Source organism: Monodon monoceros, unplaced genomic scaffold (assembly GCF_005190385.1).
Source record: "Monodon monoceros isolate NGI ecotype Baffin Bay Population unplaced genomic scaffold, NGI_Narwhal_1 Super_Scaffold_13, whole genome shotgun sequence".
In the NCBI taxonomy this organism is placed as follows: domain Eukaryota; kingdom Metazoa; phylum Chordata; class Mammalia; order Artiodactyla; family Monodontidae; genus Monodon; species Monodon monoceros.
The window spans coordinates 29020429-29038641 of record NW_021703769.1 but is presented as its reverse complement, the minus strand read 5'-3'; the positions used below and the strand labels follow the sequence as shown (position 1 = coordinate 29038641).

The following is an 18213-nucleotide window of genomic DNA, read 5'->3' as shown; positions in this document are numbered from 1 at the left end:
AAATGAAAACAATGGTAAAGTGTTTAGCATGTTTCGTGTGTGTGTGTGTGTGTGTGTGTGTGTGTGTGTGTGTGTGTGTGTAATGCTTTTCAGTGTGGTTCTTGATGACTTGGTGCTTATTATGTTTTGTGCCATCTTTCCCCATAATCTTCCTAGAGGCTGTGAGCTTGAGAGGACTTTCCTTGGTAACTGTGGAGAGGGGTCTGTAAATATCACTGGAGAAGCTCCCTCTCCAGTACCCCACAATCAAACACATGGTTCTGCTGAGGTATCTGGAAGGTTCTGCCTCCAGCTTGCTTTTGCTTAGAATGGACTTGCATAGACAAGTACTCTAAAAGGTTTCGACTTTATTTACAACCAGAACCCTCATTCTCACCCCAGCTCTTCGGGCTTTGCTCTGGGGTAAGAGCTAGATGAGCAGTGACACTTCTGCCAGGCCCAGGGCTTGCGGAGATGAGCAGGCAGGCCCCTCACTTCTTCTGGGCTTGAGCCCGGGCCCGCTGAATCTTGTCAGCCGTGGCCCCATCTGTGGCTCCAGTGCAGTGGGACAATACGAGGCTCATCTCTGCCTCATTCCGGTGCTCGATGGCAACGTCTGCAGCCTGAGCCACGTCCCTGGGGTTTCAGCAAGAGGGGAGATGGTATTGCGCTGCCCAAGGGCACAAACCATGCCTCTCATCAGCCCACTGGCTCAGCCACCCAGCACCCTTAGGGCTCTCAGCAGACGCACCCAACGAGAAGCAAGGCCTTGACCTTCTGCTCGGGACCCACGCGGGAAGCATACTTTTTGGCTTCATATTTGTTGTGTTGTTTCATGCAGATTTCCACAAAGGGCTTAGGAGAGGGAGAGGGTGGAGAGGGAAGATAAGGCAGAGACCTCCTGTTCTCTCTCTTATGAGCAAAGTCCAGGGGATTTATTATCCCAATGTATTTTATATACCCTTCAGTCTGTATAATGACCCCCCATTCCCACCCAACATACACACACAACAGTTGTGATCTCAACATTCTTTGGGCAGAAGCAACCTACCACAAAGGTCTGTTAGAGCTTTGAGACCAATTATTTCCATGTGTCCGCTCCACCACCCGCTGCTACTCACTCACAGCAGGCACCTTCCTGCCCTCCCAGGGCCTGAGCTTTCTCTCATGGCTGCCCTTATCCCACCGACCCACCACACCTCTGAAGCACCTGCCACAGAAAACAAACCCCTCAACATCCTCCACTGCCTCACATATGTGCCCTCCCTGTGCCCCTCCCCCCCAAACAGGACTTTCCTTCAGGCACGTGGTGTCCCTTGTGGCCCTCCTTGGGGAAAGCAGCTCATTCTCCCTCCCCCTCAACATTTGCAGGCAGACTCAGGCCCATCCTCCCATGTGCCTGCCCCAGGAAGCTCCCACTAGCTCTGCGGGAGAGCTGAACAGATGTGTGAACAGACTGTCTGAGCCTGGCCCTCTCCCCAGTACTACCTCACTGGAGGTGGGGTAGAGGGAGGGCCCCATCTCACCAGGTAGCCGATGGGTGATTTCTTGCTCTTGGAAAACTTCTCTATCTCCTCCCAGTCTTCCAGATCTGCCAGGGCGGTCAGCTTCAGCCACCAGAGCCTGTGGGAAAGTTGGGGATGGAGGTGTTCCAGGAGGGGCAGGGGGTCCTGGGACCTATAGGCACACCGGGCCCTCACCTACCTCTTGTCAGGGATGCGGAAGTCACGTGCCAGCTGCTCCGCGCGCTTGTTTTGGCCGCTGAGGATGAGGGTGGTGACTGTGTCGTGTACAGACAGGCCTAAGAACCGGCCCCCCAGCTCATCTTCTAGGCGTCGTTGCAGCCGTAGGAGCCGCATTTGATCCTCTGTGGCCTGGGGACAGGGATAAGGCAGGACAGGGATGAGAGGGACAAGGAGGGAAGACCGGGAGGGGAGGAGAGGAGGTTGTTAGAGAAGAACAGGACAAACCTTGGCTGCGAACTCATTCTTGGCCTTGTAGAAGGCGTCGGCTGCCGTCTGCAGAGCTGCGACTCGCCCCTCAATACGCTGCAAGGGCAAGAAGGGACACCTGAGTTCATAGCACAAAGGACCTCGGCCCTCCCACCCAGGCTATGGTTTTCTCCCCCATCGCTGTGCCCAGGGTTGCCACTGCCAGCCTTGGCCACTGGGCACACGGCTCTGCTGTCCCTAATGGAAAGACCAGTTCCTCTGGGACCAATCCCCAGCCTGGCCTCATGTCTTCTCAAGCTCTCCCCCCACAGTGAGGACCAAATGGGGTATGTGCTGCATTCAAGGCCTAGACTCCTGGAGAAGGAGCCAGACCACCGGCCCAGCCCGTGGGCCCCACCCGCCCTGCGGCCCTCAGACCTCCTCTGCAGCGTAGCTGGCTCGGACGTGGAAGCTGCCCAGCTCCTGGTGGTTGTCATCCTGATTGTAAAGGTCCTTCAGCGTCTCTAGCTCTTGATGCTTACAGAACTGGGGCCACAGCAGGTGGGCAGTCAGCAAAGCCAACTCAAGGGCTCAGGAGGCTCCACCCCACGCTGCCCCCTGCACACACCTGTCGGTACAAACTTAAGGCCATGGGCTGGTTCCGAAGCGTCATGAAAAAGTCTCCTCGGTTCAGCTCATTCTTCAGGTGCAGCAGCACCGTGAACACTATGGGACAATAAGGTGGGATGAGGGTCCAGCCCAGCCCCTTCCTCAGCCCAGGGTCCCCAGCCTTGTCCTCACCCAAACCCTGCTCACCCAGGTCAGTATCCCCACTCTCGATGGCCTTGCTTAGTGCCAGTTTGCTCCTCTTCATCTTTAGGAGAAGGGGAACCTGTTCCCCAGAGCGTGGCTCATATTCCAGCAGCTGTGGGGTGGGGAGGAAGGCACAGAGAGAAGGAGCTGGCCTGGGGACCTCTAACACCCACATCAGAGCATACAGGGAGGGCTAGGCACCCGCACCTTGATGGCCAGCTCCGTGCGGCCACAGCCATAGGCTCGTGCAGCAATGTCAGAGTAAGAGACACCAGGTGTGTCCCCCAGCTTCTGGTTAATGGCACGAGCAACATCCTCGTCAGACACGTCCTTCTGTTGTACCTGCAGAGGGAAGGGGGTGTCACACAAACCTGGCTCTCACCCCTTAACCCCCACCCCCACTGCCTTGATCAGGACCCACCCTTTCAGCTCTACACTTATTTCCTATACCTCACCAGGGCCTGTAAGCCCCTAAATGCCCTTGAACTCTGTCCTATATCCTCACCTTGTAGCAGGCCCAGTGGGCCAGGATTCTGCTGACGCCCTGTACTTCAGGAAGCCGCAGGTACTCACATATCTGAATGGCCAGGGGGTAAAGCCTCCGCAACACAAGCCTGGCAGACAAGGGAGGTGAAGGGCACAAGGGATAAAGTGGGGTAGAAAGAGGGCAGAGTGGTCCCAGCCTGTAACTCCAGCCTCCCAGATCCCAAGGAAATGAATCATGAGCAGTGACCACAAGAGCACACCAGGGGCTGTAATGCCCGCCCACTTACAGCCCTCCTCCCAGCACCCTGGGCTTGCTGTACCTGTCCAGCAGCACCTGGATGGTGAGCTGCTTGTATCTGTATTTTATTTGGTTAAGGATCCAGTTGGGAGATAAGTCCTATTTGCCAAGGAACTTCAGGAGGCATCTCCATCCCCTTGCCCTTCCACCCCTGGAAGTAAACACCCTGTCAGCACACTTGGGGATACTGGCTATAGGTGAGGGGAATCCCGATGTGATAGTCCCGAATGGCATTGAGTACACGAAGGTCCTGACACATGCGCACAAAGCTGTCGGGTGGAAATCTGTCCAGGAAACACTTTCCAAAAGAGGCCGCCTGAAAAGAGCCAGAGGGCAAGAGAGAGCTTCCCTCTCTGCCAGCCCACCCCTGCCCAGCACCCCCTCCCTCCAGCCCTGCCATCCAGCCCAACCCTGAGCAGACTCTTCTGCATGTCTGGCCAGTGCTCATGTCCCGCGGCCTCGATGCACTGCTGCACGGCCTGGGGCAGCTGCCCCAGCTCCTGGATCTCCCGCAGGTACTCATCCGCCTTCTGGCTCTCTTTCTGGGGAGGGGGGAAGGTGCCAGGGACAGTGCGTCATGACTGAGAACACCTCCATGTCTGGCCCCTAACCCCTCCGGGCTGTGGTTCAAATGGGCTGGTTTGGAAGGCTGCAGAGGCCAGACCCCAAATCCCCTCAACCCACTCAGTCCTCCCCGCAAGGTGCCCACACACACCCCCATAGCAGCCCACAGTTGCCTGTGAGGGCCCTGAGACCTCTCAATAGAGCCCTGACTTGTGCCTAGACTGGGGGTTCCCTGCCCCTCCCTATCACCACACGAAGGACACCATGTCCCTTCAATCCACCTGAGCCAGCTCTCTCTAGCCCAGCCCAGCCCAATGTCCTGTCTGGACCCCTGTCTTGACAGGTAGCACTTGGCTGCAGGGGCATGGGCTGGGCCAATTAGGGGAAGGGGAAGGACAGCATCCTGAGGCCCAAGGAGAAGCCCAAGGCTTTACCTCATATTCCTTCTGGGCCTCCAACAGTAGCGCTCCGGGGGCCATTGAGGCAATTTTAAAGATCTCCTCGCTGGCCACTGAGAGGAAATTGGTAAGTGGGAAAGGGGGTCAGGAAACCCTCATCCCTACCTCAGTACCCTGATCCTACTCTGGGGCACCGGCCCAGGGCAGCTGTGGTGCCGAGGAGCCCCTGCCCTGGGTCACCCGGCGCTCTTATGAGGGCCTCACCTGGAACCTCGTGCAAGAACTCATGGGTACTGCGGGAGAAGATGCGGACCCCATCCAGCTCAGGCACCAGGTAGGAGTCCTCATCCAGCACGAACCTGAGCTTGGTCAAGGTTCCTAAGAGCACCCAGAGATGGCGCAGGGCAGGCGACCCTCCTTCCCCCTCCTCACCCCCAGCAGCCCTCCAAGGATACTGGATGCCCTCAGGTGCGTCGCCCACCACCATTAGCCGCCTCTCCCAGGCTACCACAACGGCCCTCTCCTTGCTGCGAGGACGGCTGCACCTGTGGACAGCACCACACACACACACACACACACACACACACACGCGCGCGCGGACACACACACACACACACACACACACACACACACGGACACACAGGATGCCTGGTCCACAGCCATGTCTCCCACATCGCTGCTTATATCACTCTGCCTTGGGACAACCCTGCACAGGCTTGCTGCCGCTTATCCCATTCCTCTGGCTGACCAGTCTGCTTCCCTCTCATCCTGTGCTGTCAACTCCCAGGGGTATCTGGGGCCCACAGGGGACTGGCCCCTCAAATATGCACTGGCAGAGAAGACAAGATTCAAGCTCCACTTGGCTGGGTCAGTAGACAGGATGAATCAACATGTCCCAGGAGACAAGGCTATGTCCACTTCTACCCCCAGGATAACACCCTCATCCTCACCAGACCATCTGCTTCGGGGGAGCCCGGATGTTGCAGTTGAACTCACACAGCTTCTCCTGAAAGGGTGCAGGGAATGTCATGGTCCTGTCTCAGCAGTCACCAGTCTGGTTCAAAAGCCCTTCCCCTACCCACAAGAGATCTTTCCTAGACAAGGCATGGTGCCCTTGTGTTGTCCCAGGATCACACCTTGAGAGACGCTGTCCCCATCCAGATGTACCCTGTGTCTGTGAAGAGCGCCAGGTGTCTGCAGGTGAAGGAGACAGCCATCTGCAGGAAGCTGCTCACTCCTGGGGCTAGGCCAGGGGGTGTCTGGGGCAGGGCCGGGGAGGACACCAAAGATACTGACTTCTCAGAGCCTCCCACTGCCTCCCCCAGTCCCTCCAGTTCACTCCCACTCAAGGCCTCTCACCACTGCAGAGCAGGCTGCGTGATCCAGGAGGTAAAGATCAGGTCCTACAGCCAGAAGAATGTGTGCCACTCGGTCCTGGCACATTGTGGTCCAGCATGATGGTGCGCTCTGCAGACCTGCGGCCAGGGAAGAGGACAACCTCAGGCTGACCAGAGCCCACAGTTTCTGCCTCTGATGGTCCCATGGACTGGAGGCACAGTTGTGGGCAGTGAATGCTGCCTCAGGGGTGTCAGGGCTCACCTGGCACCTCTGGCATCCGGCGGAGTTTGAGGTCGCCCACGTTGGCACTGAGGGTGAAGCGGTGGGCCCCTGTGAGGATGGCCACCCCAGAACCAAACTCAGTATGGAAGATCCGGGCATCTAGAACCCGGTTCTGGAGCACCTCCTGGAGAGAGGGACCGTGGGTTGAGGGAGCCGCAGATTCCCAGACTCCATCCCTTTTCCCCAGCCCCCTGGGGCCCCTACATTGCCCATGCTGAAGTGTCTCCGGAAGTCACCATGAAGCCCATAAACCAGCACGACCCCGTCTTCCTGCACACAGAGCAGCTCCTCCTCAGCTGACCAGCCCAGGGACACCATGGGCCCACTCTTCCACTGCAGAGGAGAGGGAGGTTCCGGAAGCTGTCCTCGGGATGCAGAACCCTGCCCAGCCCCCAGCCGCAGGGCAGGCAGGGTGCTCACCAGCAGACTGGCCAGAGGCACACCAGAAGCTGAGTAGATCTCAAGAACTGGCCGTGCGCTGGCAGGCTTCTCCTTCCGCCCGGGGTTCCTCAGCAGCGCTGTGGTTTGAGAAGAAACCTTCTGTCCTAGCTGCCCAGGCCCACCCCATGTGAAGCAGGCCTTATGAACTAGCTCCTTAGGCCCGCCCCACATGCGGCAGGCATCCCAAGAACCAGGATTAAAAGCATCTCAGTAGGGTGGAGTGGGGGTGGGTAGCATATGCCAGCAAGAACCACCCAACAGCAAGGACCCCAAGAATCAAAGACCCTGAGTTCATCCCGTGGTCCCAGAGCATGCAGTGCCAGAGGGGCGACTTACCAATGGGGCCCCCATAGGGCGCAGCGGCCACCAGGCAGTCCCTCAGTTCCTCCTTCAGGTCCCAGTCCATGCTATACAGCTCATATTTCCTGCCCACACAGTGACAAACAGAGATTAGACTCGTCATGATCCTGCATCCAGATGGGCTGGGCCCCAGAGGAGCCCCTAATGCCTCCATCTGTTCCCCCCCAAGGGGCAGGGAGGGGGGTGATGGCTAGAAACAGCTAGGCCAGCTGACCACATGCATGCTTAGGGATAGCAGGTGAGGGAGCAGAGGGTGTTTGGAGGGCAGGCTGTGTGGCCAATATCCAGGGCACAAAGTGAGGTGGGACTAGGGTGGGGTGGTTGGCTTGAGCCTGCATTAGCAGGAAATAAGACCCTCCAGGAGGGCCTCCCAGGATAGACATCCTTTCTTCTATTTCTGGTTCTTAACACTGAATCTGGTTATGGGCTTTACACCCAGGGGTCCAGCTCAACGCCTGTTAATAATGAACTCAGTTTTAGAGGTACTGAGTGAGCAGTGCCTGAAAGAAATCCAAGAGGAGCTCTTTAGTAAGCCTAGAGCTAGGGAGAGTCCTGGGTTGCAGATGCCAATATATGAATGCTTGACTCACAGGAGGTAACTGAAATTACAAACTGGCAAACTGGCACAAGATGACTGCAATCTGAGATATGCATGGATCACCAAGAGACGTGCTGCATGGGAAGACAGAGTAGGAGGCTTGAGGCATGCCATCATTTGAAGGCTGGAGGTGGGGAAAAGGGGACAGAGAAGAAGTGGACACTACACCAGGATACCAAGAGAAGACAATGTTCAAGAAGGAGGGTGTTTCGGCTAGTATCATTTCAGGAAACTTCCCGTTAAAGATCAGGAAGATGTCCATCATTTCTTTCTATTGACATTCTTCTCGGCATTCTAGCCAAAATAATTTAAGAAAAAACCCCCAGAGGTTTCCATTTTGAAGAAGGAATGAGGTTGCTACTATTCATTTACAAATAACGAGACAGTCTACTTAGAACATCCAAAGCAGTCTATGGAACAATGAAAGAAAGAGCTCAGTAAGTGATCAACAAAAATCAATATATTTTTTTCTATACCAACTAGTTTTCTATACCATAGTAAGAACTAATTAGAAATATAACTCTTGATAGCAATACAACTATGAGACCGAAGAATAAACCTAATAAACATTTTTTGCAAAATCAAATCAGTTTACTCAAGGATATAGAAAACATGAAGAAATATTCTAAAGGATCTATAAATGCACGAGAATTCCATTAAAAATCAGTCCAATTTTCTGGTGGGTAGGGAAGCACAAACTGATTCTACAGTTCATCTGGGGGGGGGGCAAAAAAATGTCATCTGAAAGAGAAAATACTGGATAATATTTAAGAACATTTGAAAATATGAAAACAGATATATATATCAGATATTGAATACACTTAAAAACTAAAGTTAAGGACTTCCCTAGTGGCACAGTGGTTAAGAATCTGCCTGCCAATGCAGGGGACATGGGTTCGATCCCTGGTTCGGGAAGATCCCACATGCCACGAAGTAACTAAGCCCGCGTGCCGCAACTACCGAGCCTGCGTGCCGCAACTACTGAAGCCTGCGTGCCTAGAGCCCGTGCTCCGCAACGAGATGCCACCACAATGAGAAGCCTGCGCACCACAACAAAGAGTAGCCCCTGCTCGCCGCAACAAGTGAAAGCCCACGCGCAGCAACGGAGACCCAATGCAGCCAAAACTAAATAAATAAAAACAAAAATACTTTAAAAAAAAAGCTCTAATTAATTGTAAAAAAAATGAAAATAAAAGTAAAAGAGAAATGGTCAAGGGCTATATCATAACTGTGAAAATATTTTAAAACGAAACATAAAAAACTTGAGAAAAATGTAAGCTAATATTTTCATAATGTGAACTATGGAAAAGTCTTTCAGAGTAAGACACAAAACCCAGAAATTAAAAAGGAAAAGACTGATAGACGTTATCACATAAAACTTAACATATGTATGTTAAACATTAATACATAAAAGTCAAGTGACTACTGTGAAAAAATCTGTAACATTTGTAACAAAGGGTTATCATGGAGAACACGTAAAGAACTCCTTTACAAATCAGTAGAGACAACACAATAGAAAAATAGTCAAAGGATATGAACAGACATACTTAACAACTAGGTAAATATGAATTTAAAAATTATTTTTATGTTTTGGCCATCTGAATGGCAAAAAATTAAGAGGTTAATAAATAACATGGAATATTGTTGAAGATGTGGAAAAATGAACACTTTCCTACATATTGGTGGGAGTGTAAAATGGTTCAACCCTTATGGAAGAGAATGAAGCACTTATGTATCCAATTTTTAAATGTGTATGCACTCTAACTTAGCAATTTCCTTCCAAGAGTCTAACCTATGAAACTACTTGCACAAGTACACAACGGTATGAATTCACTGCAGCACTGTTTAAAATAGTTTTTAAAAATCCTGGAAAAATCTCCTTAAATGCCCATTAAAATGAGACTGGTTAAATAAACTACTTATGCCCATTTTGGGGAATATTATGTGCCTATTAACAAAGTGACTGGGTATGTTCACATGAAGTGGGCTCTAAGATATATTGTTAAGTAAAAAAAAAGGCAAGCTGCAGTGCAGTATGAACCATATGAATCCACTTACACAATAAAAAACTGAGCACATATTTTTATAAGCATATTTACATATAATCACATGTATGTGTGTAAATACATAGAAGAACTCTCATAGGCCTCCACACTGAGCCAGCGTGGAGAGACAGTGGTTACCTTTGGAGAGGGTGGTGAATGGGGGAGGGGAATAGGGAGACTGACAATTTGTAGGCTATATACTTTTGCATTATTTGAATTTTTCAACCCCATGTACATTTCTTTTGACCTTTTGTTACTAAAATCCTTAGATGAAATCTGATGGGAAGATAGATGTCCAAACAGACCTAGCATGCCAGTTATCAATTCACTGACACATAGCTCCAAATTCACTCTTCCATATGTGTTTTGTGATAACAGACAGTATTCTTTTAAGAATTTCTCCTTCACAGTGAGCCTGATGTTAAGCCTCCTCAGTAGAGGGCGCTGGAGGAACACTGCACGAGGAAGAGGCTTCTCCTGCTGCTTCCAGCAGGGCAGTCACCCAGCAGCTAGGGTGTGAGGACATCTGGCGGTGCTCTGACCAGCCATGCAGCAACCTCCAAGGCTTGCCCAGACTGGCTCCCTGGACAGACATGGCATTCCCAGCCTCCTGCCTACACCAGGCCCTACTCCCTCTGCATGCCAAGACGCCCGGCCACTGACTGCCCTGCCCGTAGCCTTGTTTCCGCTGACCCCCTCTGCACAACCATGCACCCAATCACTGGTTGTGGCTTGCCTTACAGACACTAAGTGCTCCAGGCTGCCGGCATCAGCTCCCCAACTCCCTCTGCACGCCCACACCACTGACCCCTAGTTGCAGCTCACCTGTGGCCCCTACCTGCTGAACCCCAGAGGGTTGCTTCTTGCTGGCCAAGCAACTGTGGACCAGCTCTGGCCCAGGGAAACCGGTAAACTTCACTGCCATCCGGTGGGCTGCAACTGTATTTTCTCTGAGGTCTGAAATGAACCCCAGCCTGGGGAAGGTCCCTCCTTCCAAGTTTGTCGTTTCTTGAGTACTCTCCCTTAGCCCTAGGCTACCATATAAAAATCTCTCACATCTTATAGTTACTCTTTATGACAGCTTAATAATTCCTTACATTTATTAAACTTGCCCGGTCTACATCTCTTGACTGGACCCAGACTAATTGGTGCAGGGAGTGGCCCCAGGAGACAGACCCCTAAAGATGGGATTTGAGGACTGGTTTGGTCATGTGCTTGGGCTTGGGTGCAGTGCCGTGTTCCCTGACAATGCAAAACGGATGCTAGTAACCCACTGCGTGCAGCAGCATCACAATTAACCAAACCTGTAGTTCAGTGTAGTGAAATGCCAAGTCAAACACGTGCTTGACTGTATGGCAATAACGATGATTGTAAAGGCTGTGGTGTGGATGGGTTATTTTGAGTGCACTTGAACATTTACAAAGAGAAAATGACAAGGTTAGGTCCATTAACTTTCAGCTGCAGTCATGGTCTGAGAAGCAGAAAGCTTCTGTAACAGCCTAAAAGAATCTCTTATTTCTTGTAGTCACACAGCTGCTACTGCTGAAAATCAAAGACAGAGTTTAATGGTATGGGTTGTTAAACAATGACAGTTAAATTCACTGGCACATGTGAAAGTTAGGGCACTAATTAGAAAAGAAAGGAATCCTGAAACTTGGAAGGGAGATAACTGGTTAGACCCAGATGAAACTGACAATCTTGAGCCGCCAAGTCATTCTGAGTCTTCCTCACCAGTGGAAGTAGCTTGCCCTCCTGTGTCCGAGGAGACTAGCCTTCCTCTACTTGAAAACCCTGTTATGCTCTCACTTGAGGTAGATGTCTTGGGAGCCTCCCTCTCCAAGGCTGACCTGGCTAACATTACTGCTGAGTGGTTAATCGGCCAAGAGCAGAGACCAATACATGGTCCCAGTATGGCACCATTCCCAGGGGGAGCAGTCCGCAAGTCGATTACACTGGACCTCTTCCATCATGGAGGAGACAAAGATTTGTCCTCACTGGAATACATATTCTGGATGTGGATTTGTCTTCTTTACCTGTAATGCCTTTGCTAGCACCTACCATCGTGGACTTACAGCATGTCTCATGTACCATGGGACTTCCTTGGTGGTCCAGTGGGTAAGACTCCACGCTCCCAATGAAGGGGGCCCAGGTTCGATCCCTGGTCGGGGAACTAGATTCCGTGTGCATGCCACAACTAAGAATCCTCATAATGCAACTAAGAGCCCGCATGTCGCAACTAAAACGCAGCACAAGCAAAATAAATAAATAAATAAACAAACAGAATGTCTCATCTACCGTTGTAGCATTCTGCAAAGCCTTGCGTCTAATCAAGGACTTCACTGCACAGCAAAGGAAGTGCAGCAGTGGGCTCAGGTCCATGGAATCAACAAGTCTTACCTTATATCCCATTACCCAGAAGTGGCTGGTCTAAATGTACTGACGACTCACTTAAAGCACCAATTGGGAGACAGTATCCTAAAAGTATGGGGCCCTGTCTTACAGGATGCAAGCTTATGCTTTGCATCAGAGACCATTATATAGTATTATCTCCTCCACAGTCAGAATATGGGGGACCTGGAATCAAGGAGTGGAAGTGGGAGTGGCTCCTCTCACTATTACACCTAATGACTCTCATTAAAATATTGCTTCCAGTTTCACTAACTTTGAGACCTATTGGTTTGGAGAGCTTAGTCTCCAAGGGGAGAATGTTTCCACCAGGGGACACAACAATGGATTCACTGAATTAGAAGATAAGAGTGCTACCTTGGGGACTTCCCTGATGGCGCAGTGGTTAAGAATCCGCCTGCCAATGCAGGGGACACAGGTTCGAGCTCTGGTCCGGGAAGATCCCACGTGCTGTGGAGCAACTAAGCCCGTGTGCTGCGACTACTGAGCCTGAGTGCCACAGCTACTGAAGCCCGCGCGCCTAGAGCCCGTGCTCCACAACAAGAGAAGCCACCGCAACAAGAAGCCCGCGCACTGCAATGAGGAGTAGCCCTCCTCGCCGCAACTAGAGAAAGCCCGTGCGCAGCAACGAAGACCCAACGCAGCCAAAAAATAAATAAATAGATTTATATATATATATATAAAGGGTGCTACCTTGCCATTTGGGGCTCCTTATGCCACTGAAACAACAGCCAAGAAAATGGGGTTAATTTACTGGTTGAAGTGATTATCCTGATGGCCAAGGGGAAATCAAGCTGCTGCTACACAATGGAGGCAAGGAGGACTGTCTGAAACCCAAGGGATCCTCTGGGGCACCTCTTAGTACTTCCGTGTCTAACAAAAAAGGTTAATGAAAAACCTCAGCAATCAAAAAAAGCAGAATGACTGAGGTTTGGGTCACTTCACTATGTAAAGAGCAGAGCAGTGAAGGTTCTGGCTGAGAGCAAGGGAAATATGGGATGGGTAGTTGAAAAAGGAAGCCATAGATACTATGATCTTGTGACCAGTTACAGAAATGAAGACTATAGCCACTTTGTGTATTTTCTCTGTGTTTGTTGTATGCATACGTTTATATATATATACCAGCCACTATCTTCTCTCCTTCCCATTTTTATTTTATACACAAATTATTAGAGGTTAACTTTAAAATTCAATTTTTAGGTAACAGAATATTCAGTGGGACTGTAATGCAATTTGAGGAGTAACTAATATAGTGATTGATACAATGACTGTTAAGACTGTATGTCTTCTCACTTTGGGAAAAAGAAGTTTACTTGTAAGAAGGATGGTATCTTGTTAAGCAGAAATATAAAGTTGTTTTGTTGTTGTGAGGGAGTTGAAGTGTAGAGGGCACTTGTGGAAGCTGATCAGCCAAAGAATGGACTGTGCCAGTTATCAAATTATTGCCTCCCAACTCCAAATTCATCCTTCAATACATGCTCCACAGAGAGCTAGATGTTAAGCTTTCTCAGTAGAGGGCCCTGTAGTAAAGGGATATTGTAGGAGGAGGGGGGTCTCTGGCTGTTTCCAGCAGCTGCAAGGTCAGTCAGCAGTGTGGGTATGAGGACATCTGGTGATACTCTGCCCCAACCATGCGCCCAGAACACACAATCCCTTGGTGACCTCACAGCCTTGGCCTGGACTGGCATCCACCTTCCCGTGGTTCTCTCCACAAGACACCGCATGCTCCAGGTCTCCTGCTCATACTGGTGCCCCCTGTGCAAGCCCATGAACCTGGCCACCAGCTATGGCTCACCTGTGTCCTATCTGTGCCCAGGAGGGCTGCTTCCTGCTTGTCCAGTGACTGTGGACCAGCTCTGGCCCAGGCAAACCAGCAACTCCCCCACCATCCAGTGGGCTGCAACTATACCTTCCCCAGCGAGGTAGGAACCCCAGCTTGAGAAGGGCATTCCCCGCCCCCCAACTTGTCCTTCCTGTCTCCTCAGCCCTAGGAAAGGACAGTTTTATTTTATCTTATAGTTACTTTGTTATCACTGTTTAATAGTTCTTTATACTAAACTTCTCCTATTTAATCACTGTATGGTTTGTCTCCTAATTAGAATCATAGTGATATTAACTGTGTCACATTCCACAGACCACTTGCTTGTCACAAGGGGGAAAACAGGTGAGGATGTGGCCATCAGCCTCCAAACTACCCGTCAATCTCAACTTCCCTCGTAGCAGACAACCCGATACAATGATGCCTCCAGATGAACACCACACACACATCACGTACAAGGTGTTTCTGCCAAAAACGTCAACCTGAATCTGATCAAGCCTTTAGATCTAACACACAGTTTCAGGAAATACAGGCTATGATAGAGAAAAAAGTTCAAAGGCACCACAAGGAAGCAGGGGGACAAATCCAGAAAGCGACTAGGTCTCTAAAACAAGTCAATGTCATGAAAACAAAGGGTAGGGGTGAGAGTAAGGATGATAATGTTCAAGTTTACAAGAGACTTAATTAAGAGAGATAAGCAGGGAATTCTCTGGTGGTCCAGTGGTTAGGACCCAGCACTTTCACCGCGGGGGCCCAGGTTCGATCCCCGGTCAGGGAACTAAGATCCCCGCAAGCCACGCAGTGCAGGCGTGGGGTGGGGTGGGTAAGCAAATGAATAATTCTTATTTGGGTCTCAATTTGAACAAACCAGTTATAAAAAGGCATTTTGAAGACAACTGGAGAAGTCTGAAGAAGGACTGGTTGCTAGATGATATTAAATGTTCATTTTGTTTGGTGTGAAATAACACTATAGTTTTATAGGAAACTGTCTTTTTTTTTTCAAAGTAATACACATTTAAGGTGTGACTATAATTTACTTTAAAATATAGCAGAAAATGTATTTGATTGAAAAGATGTCTGGATATTGTTTTTAAATGGTCCCAAAAAGTGTGTGTGTGTTGAGGGATGGGGGGCGGGTAGATGAAGTGAATGGCAAAGTGCTGACACTTGTTGAAGCTGGGTGATGAGCACATGGATGTCCACTACACTACTTTAAGAACATTTACGTATATTTGAACTTTTTCTTAAATTTTTTTAAACTTACAAGTAGTTGAAGCAAATGTATTACAACACGATAACAATTTTTAAGCCTAAACAATGGCTATGGGTATTCACTCTATTATTCCTACTTTGTTGTACATTTAAAATTTTTCACTGTAAAAAGTTATATACAAATTCCAAGAAAAAAGGGAGGTCACCTCTATCCAATGCCCCAGGCAGTCAAGCTCAAATGAGGCCTGAGCTGTGTCCAGTGCAGTAACAGGATGTCACTGAGAAGAGGGTGGTCAGACCATAGTGAGTGATAGGTGGGAAGAAAGAAAATGGAAGCAAGTATAGGTGGCAGTTTTCAGACCTCTGGTGAGGTGAGGAGGAGGGACTTGTTTATTTTTTGAATAGGGAAGTTTATTTTTTGTTAGGATGGGGAGATTTGAATATAGAGGTTGAGGTCTGAAAGGGAGCCCTTGGGGGTAAGGATTGTGGAAAACAATGTAGAGGTCTTCAAATTTTCCTGCAGCAAAGAAACACCTGGCTGCTTGTTAAAATACAGATCAAATTCCTAGGACCCAACCCAGAGATAATGGAGTAGATCTGGCCTAGGAAGCTGCATGCAGCCAGCATCTCAGGTGACCTTGATGCAGGGGGTCCTGCGTAACAACAGCTGGAGAAACCTGTGGTGGCGGGAGGGTGGATGGACGGCGCATGGTTTCTGAGAAGGGAGGGAGACGGGGCACACCTCCTCGGCAGGTTGGCAACACAACAGGCAGATTTCGTCAGGGGAACCCTACACTCTTCTAGGCAATGACTTCCAGCTCTCTGGGAAGCACAAGGTGAAGTCAGCGATTGGCAGGAGAGACCCAAGGAGGCTTTGGCTGCAGTCCAGGAGGTTAGCATCGACACAGACTGGGGTGGGAAAGAAGCGTACGGGTACAGGAGTAAGGGTCAGGGAGCGAAGAGCAGCAAAGCATGGGCCACCTCTTCAAGCCTTCAAGGTAAAGAAGGCTTCTCAGGGACAGTGAGGTGACTCAAGCTATGCCTCGAGGTTGGCCTGGGGCGTGGATGGACAGACTGAGAGCAGCATCTCAGAAAAGTCTACAGGTGAGGACTCTGTGACGCTAGGCCATATCTTCAGTGAGGAAGGTCAGCTACATATTTCTCCTCTACCTGCAGGTCCTGGAACTGGAAATCCCCAGAGCAGCAGTAAATGGACCCTGGGTCTAATACCAGAAAATCACTAAATCTAGCAGGTATGGTAGTCTCAATTCCAGCCCCCTCCGGGAAACAGTGACAAAATCCCTGCTGCAGTGCAGCTGAACTGCTGGAAAAGCACAGTCCACTGCAGTAAGAGAAGAGCTTGTGTGAAAATAGATGATCTCCAGCCTGTCCAGGCTGAGCTGTCAGATCACTGTGGAGGAAGAAGCGCATCAGGTCTAGCCTTGGGGAATAATCCATCAGTTCCAAAATCCCCAGGCCCTGAAGAGAGACCACAATCACCCCCGAAATCCCTTGACTCCAGCCTGCCTTAAAAATAAATACTACTAAAGTATCCTTGTGCTGGAAATGTAAAACGGTGCAGCTGTCATGGAAAACAGTAGGATAATTCCGCAAAATATTAAACACAGAATTACTATATGATCCGGAAATTCCACTTCTGGGTGAAAACAGGGTCTCGAAGAGATATTTGTACACCATTGTTTATAGCAGAATTATTCACAATAGCCATGAGGTGGAAGTAACCCAAGTGTCCACTGACAGATGAATGCATAAATGTGGTATATACATAAAAAAGAATATTATTCAGCCTTAAAAAGGAAGGTAATTCTGATACATTCTACAACATGGATGAACCTTGAGGACAGTATGCTAAATGAAATAAGCCAGCCACAAGAAAGCAAATAGTGTATGATTTCACTTGTATGAGCTATCTAGAGTAGTCAAATTCATAGATACAGAAAGTAGAATGGTAGTTGCCAGGGCTGGGGGAAGGGGAGAATGAGGAGTTATCATTTAATGGGTATAGAGATTCAATTTTTTTTTTTTTTTTTTTTTTTTTTGTGGTACGCGGGCTTCTCACTGTTGTGGCCTCTCCCGTTGCAGAGCACAGGCTCCGGACACGCAGGCTCAGCGGCCATGGCTCACGGGCCTAGTCGCTCCGCGGCATGTGGGATCTTCCCGGACCGGGGCATGAACCCGCGTCCCCTGCATCGGCAGGCGGACTCTCAACCACTGCGCCACCAGGGAAGCCCTAGAGATTCAATTTTGCAAGATGAAAAAGTTCTGGAGATTGATTGCACAATGTGAATATACTTAACACTCCTGAATTGTACTTTATAATGAATAAGATAGTAAATTTTATATTATGTGTATTTAACCACAGTTTTTTTTAATGTTCACGTTTATATGTGCAAAACAGACAAACGTACAAACGTAAAACCTACTATAACAGTCAACCTCTCTTCTACGAAGAGTTCCACAAGTACGAAATGTATCTTCAGTCTCCTTCACCATAAAGGGTGTTTCTAAGGGCTTCCCTGGTGGCGCAGTGGTTTGGAGTTTGCCTGCCGATGCAGGGGGCACGGGTTCGAGCCCCAGTCTGGGAGGATCCCCCATGCCGCGGAGCAACTAAGCCCATGCACTGTAGCTGCTAAGCCTGCGCTCTGGAGCCCACAAGCCACAACTACTGAAGCCCCCACGCCTAGAGCCGGTGCTCTTTAGCAAGAGAAGCCACGGCAATGGGAAGCCCACACACTGCAGCGAAGAGTGGCCCCCACTCGCCACAGCTAAAGAGGGCCCGTGTGCAGCAACAGACACCCAATGCAACCAAGAATGAAAATAAATACATAAATGAATAAAAATAAATTTATTAAAAAATAAAGTACCTGAAACACTGTGTTCAAAACCAAGTTCACCCTTTTCCCCACCAAATTCACTCTTCCTTTCTCATTATGTTAAGCCAAAAATCCAAGTCATCCTCGATTTGTTGCTCTTCCTCCTCCCTACTAAATGCAACTCATCACAATGTCCTTCAATTTTACCCCCTTAATATCTCTCCTACTGGTACCCTTCTCTCCATCTCCAGTGCTCACCACCATCAACTTCTCCTTGGTCTATTCCACCAGCCTCCTAACCAGTCTCCATTCTTGCTTGCCCCTTCCAACTTGTCCCCCCATTGCCTCCAGGGGAACTTAAAACACACACACACACACACACACACACACACACACACACACACACACA

The 18213-nt window shown here is 49.7% G+C and overlaps 1 protein-coding gene across 1 annotated transcript in view; it reads right to left on the bottom strand.

The window, feature by feature from the left end:
* Positions 1-327: 327 nt before the first annotated feature.
* VPS16 (VPS16 core subunit of CORVET and HOPS complexes) overlaps positions 328-18213 on the bottom strand; it is a 21457-nt gene continuing 3571 nt past the window's right edge. The window contains exons 2-24 of the mRNA XM_029221323.1: positions 6867-6955; positions 6510-6607; positions 6294-6422; positions 6069-6213; positions 5829-5944; positions 5606-5728; positions 5420-5475; positions 4925-5014; positions 4734-4828; positions 4506-4582; positions 3918-4049; positions 3696-3823; positions 3530-3565; positions 3229-3337; positions 2931-3065; positions 2727-2835; positions 2539-2636; positions 2349-2456; positions 1950-2027; positions 1684-1853; positions 1506-1602; positions 731-834; positions 328-615 (exon numbers count right to left, since the gene is read on the bottom strand). Coding sequence (XP_029077156.1) covers positions 471-615; positions 731-834; positions 1506-1602; positions 1684-1853; positions 1950-2027; positions 2349-2456; positions 2539-2636; positions 2727-2835; positions 2931-3065; positions 3229-3337; positions 3530-3565; positions 3696-3823; positions 3918-4049; positions 4506-4582; positions 4734-4828; positions 4925-5014; positions 5420-5475; positions 5606-5728; positions 5829-5944; positions 6069-6213; positions 6294-6422; positions 6510-6607; positions 6867-6955 — 2467 coding nt within the window. The 3' untranslated portion in view covers positions 328-470. The remainder of the gene's footprint in view (positions 616-730; positions 835-1505; positions 1603-1683; positions 1854-1949; positions 2028-2348; positions 2457-2538; positions 2637-2726; positions 2836-2930; positions 3066-3228; positions 3338-3529; positions 3566-3695; positions 3824-3917; positions 4050-4505; positions 4583-4733; positions 4829-4924; positions 5015-5419; positions 5476-5605; positions 5729-5828; positions 5945-6068; positions 6214-6293; positions 6423-6509; positions 6608-6866; positions 6956-18213) is intronic.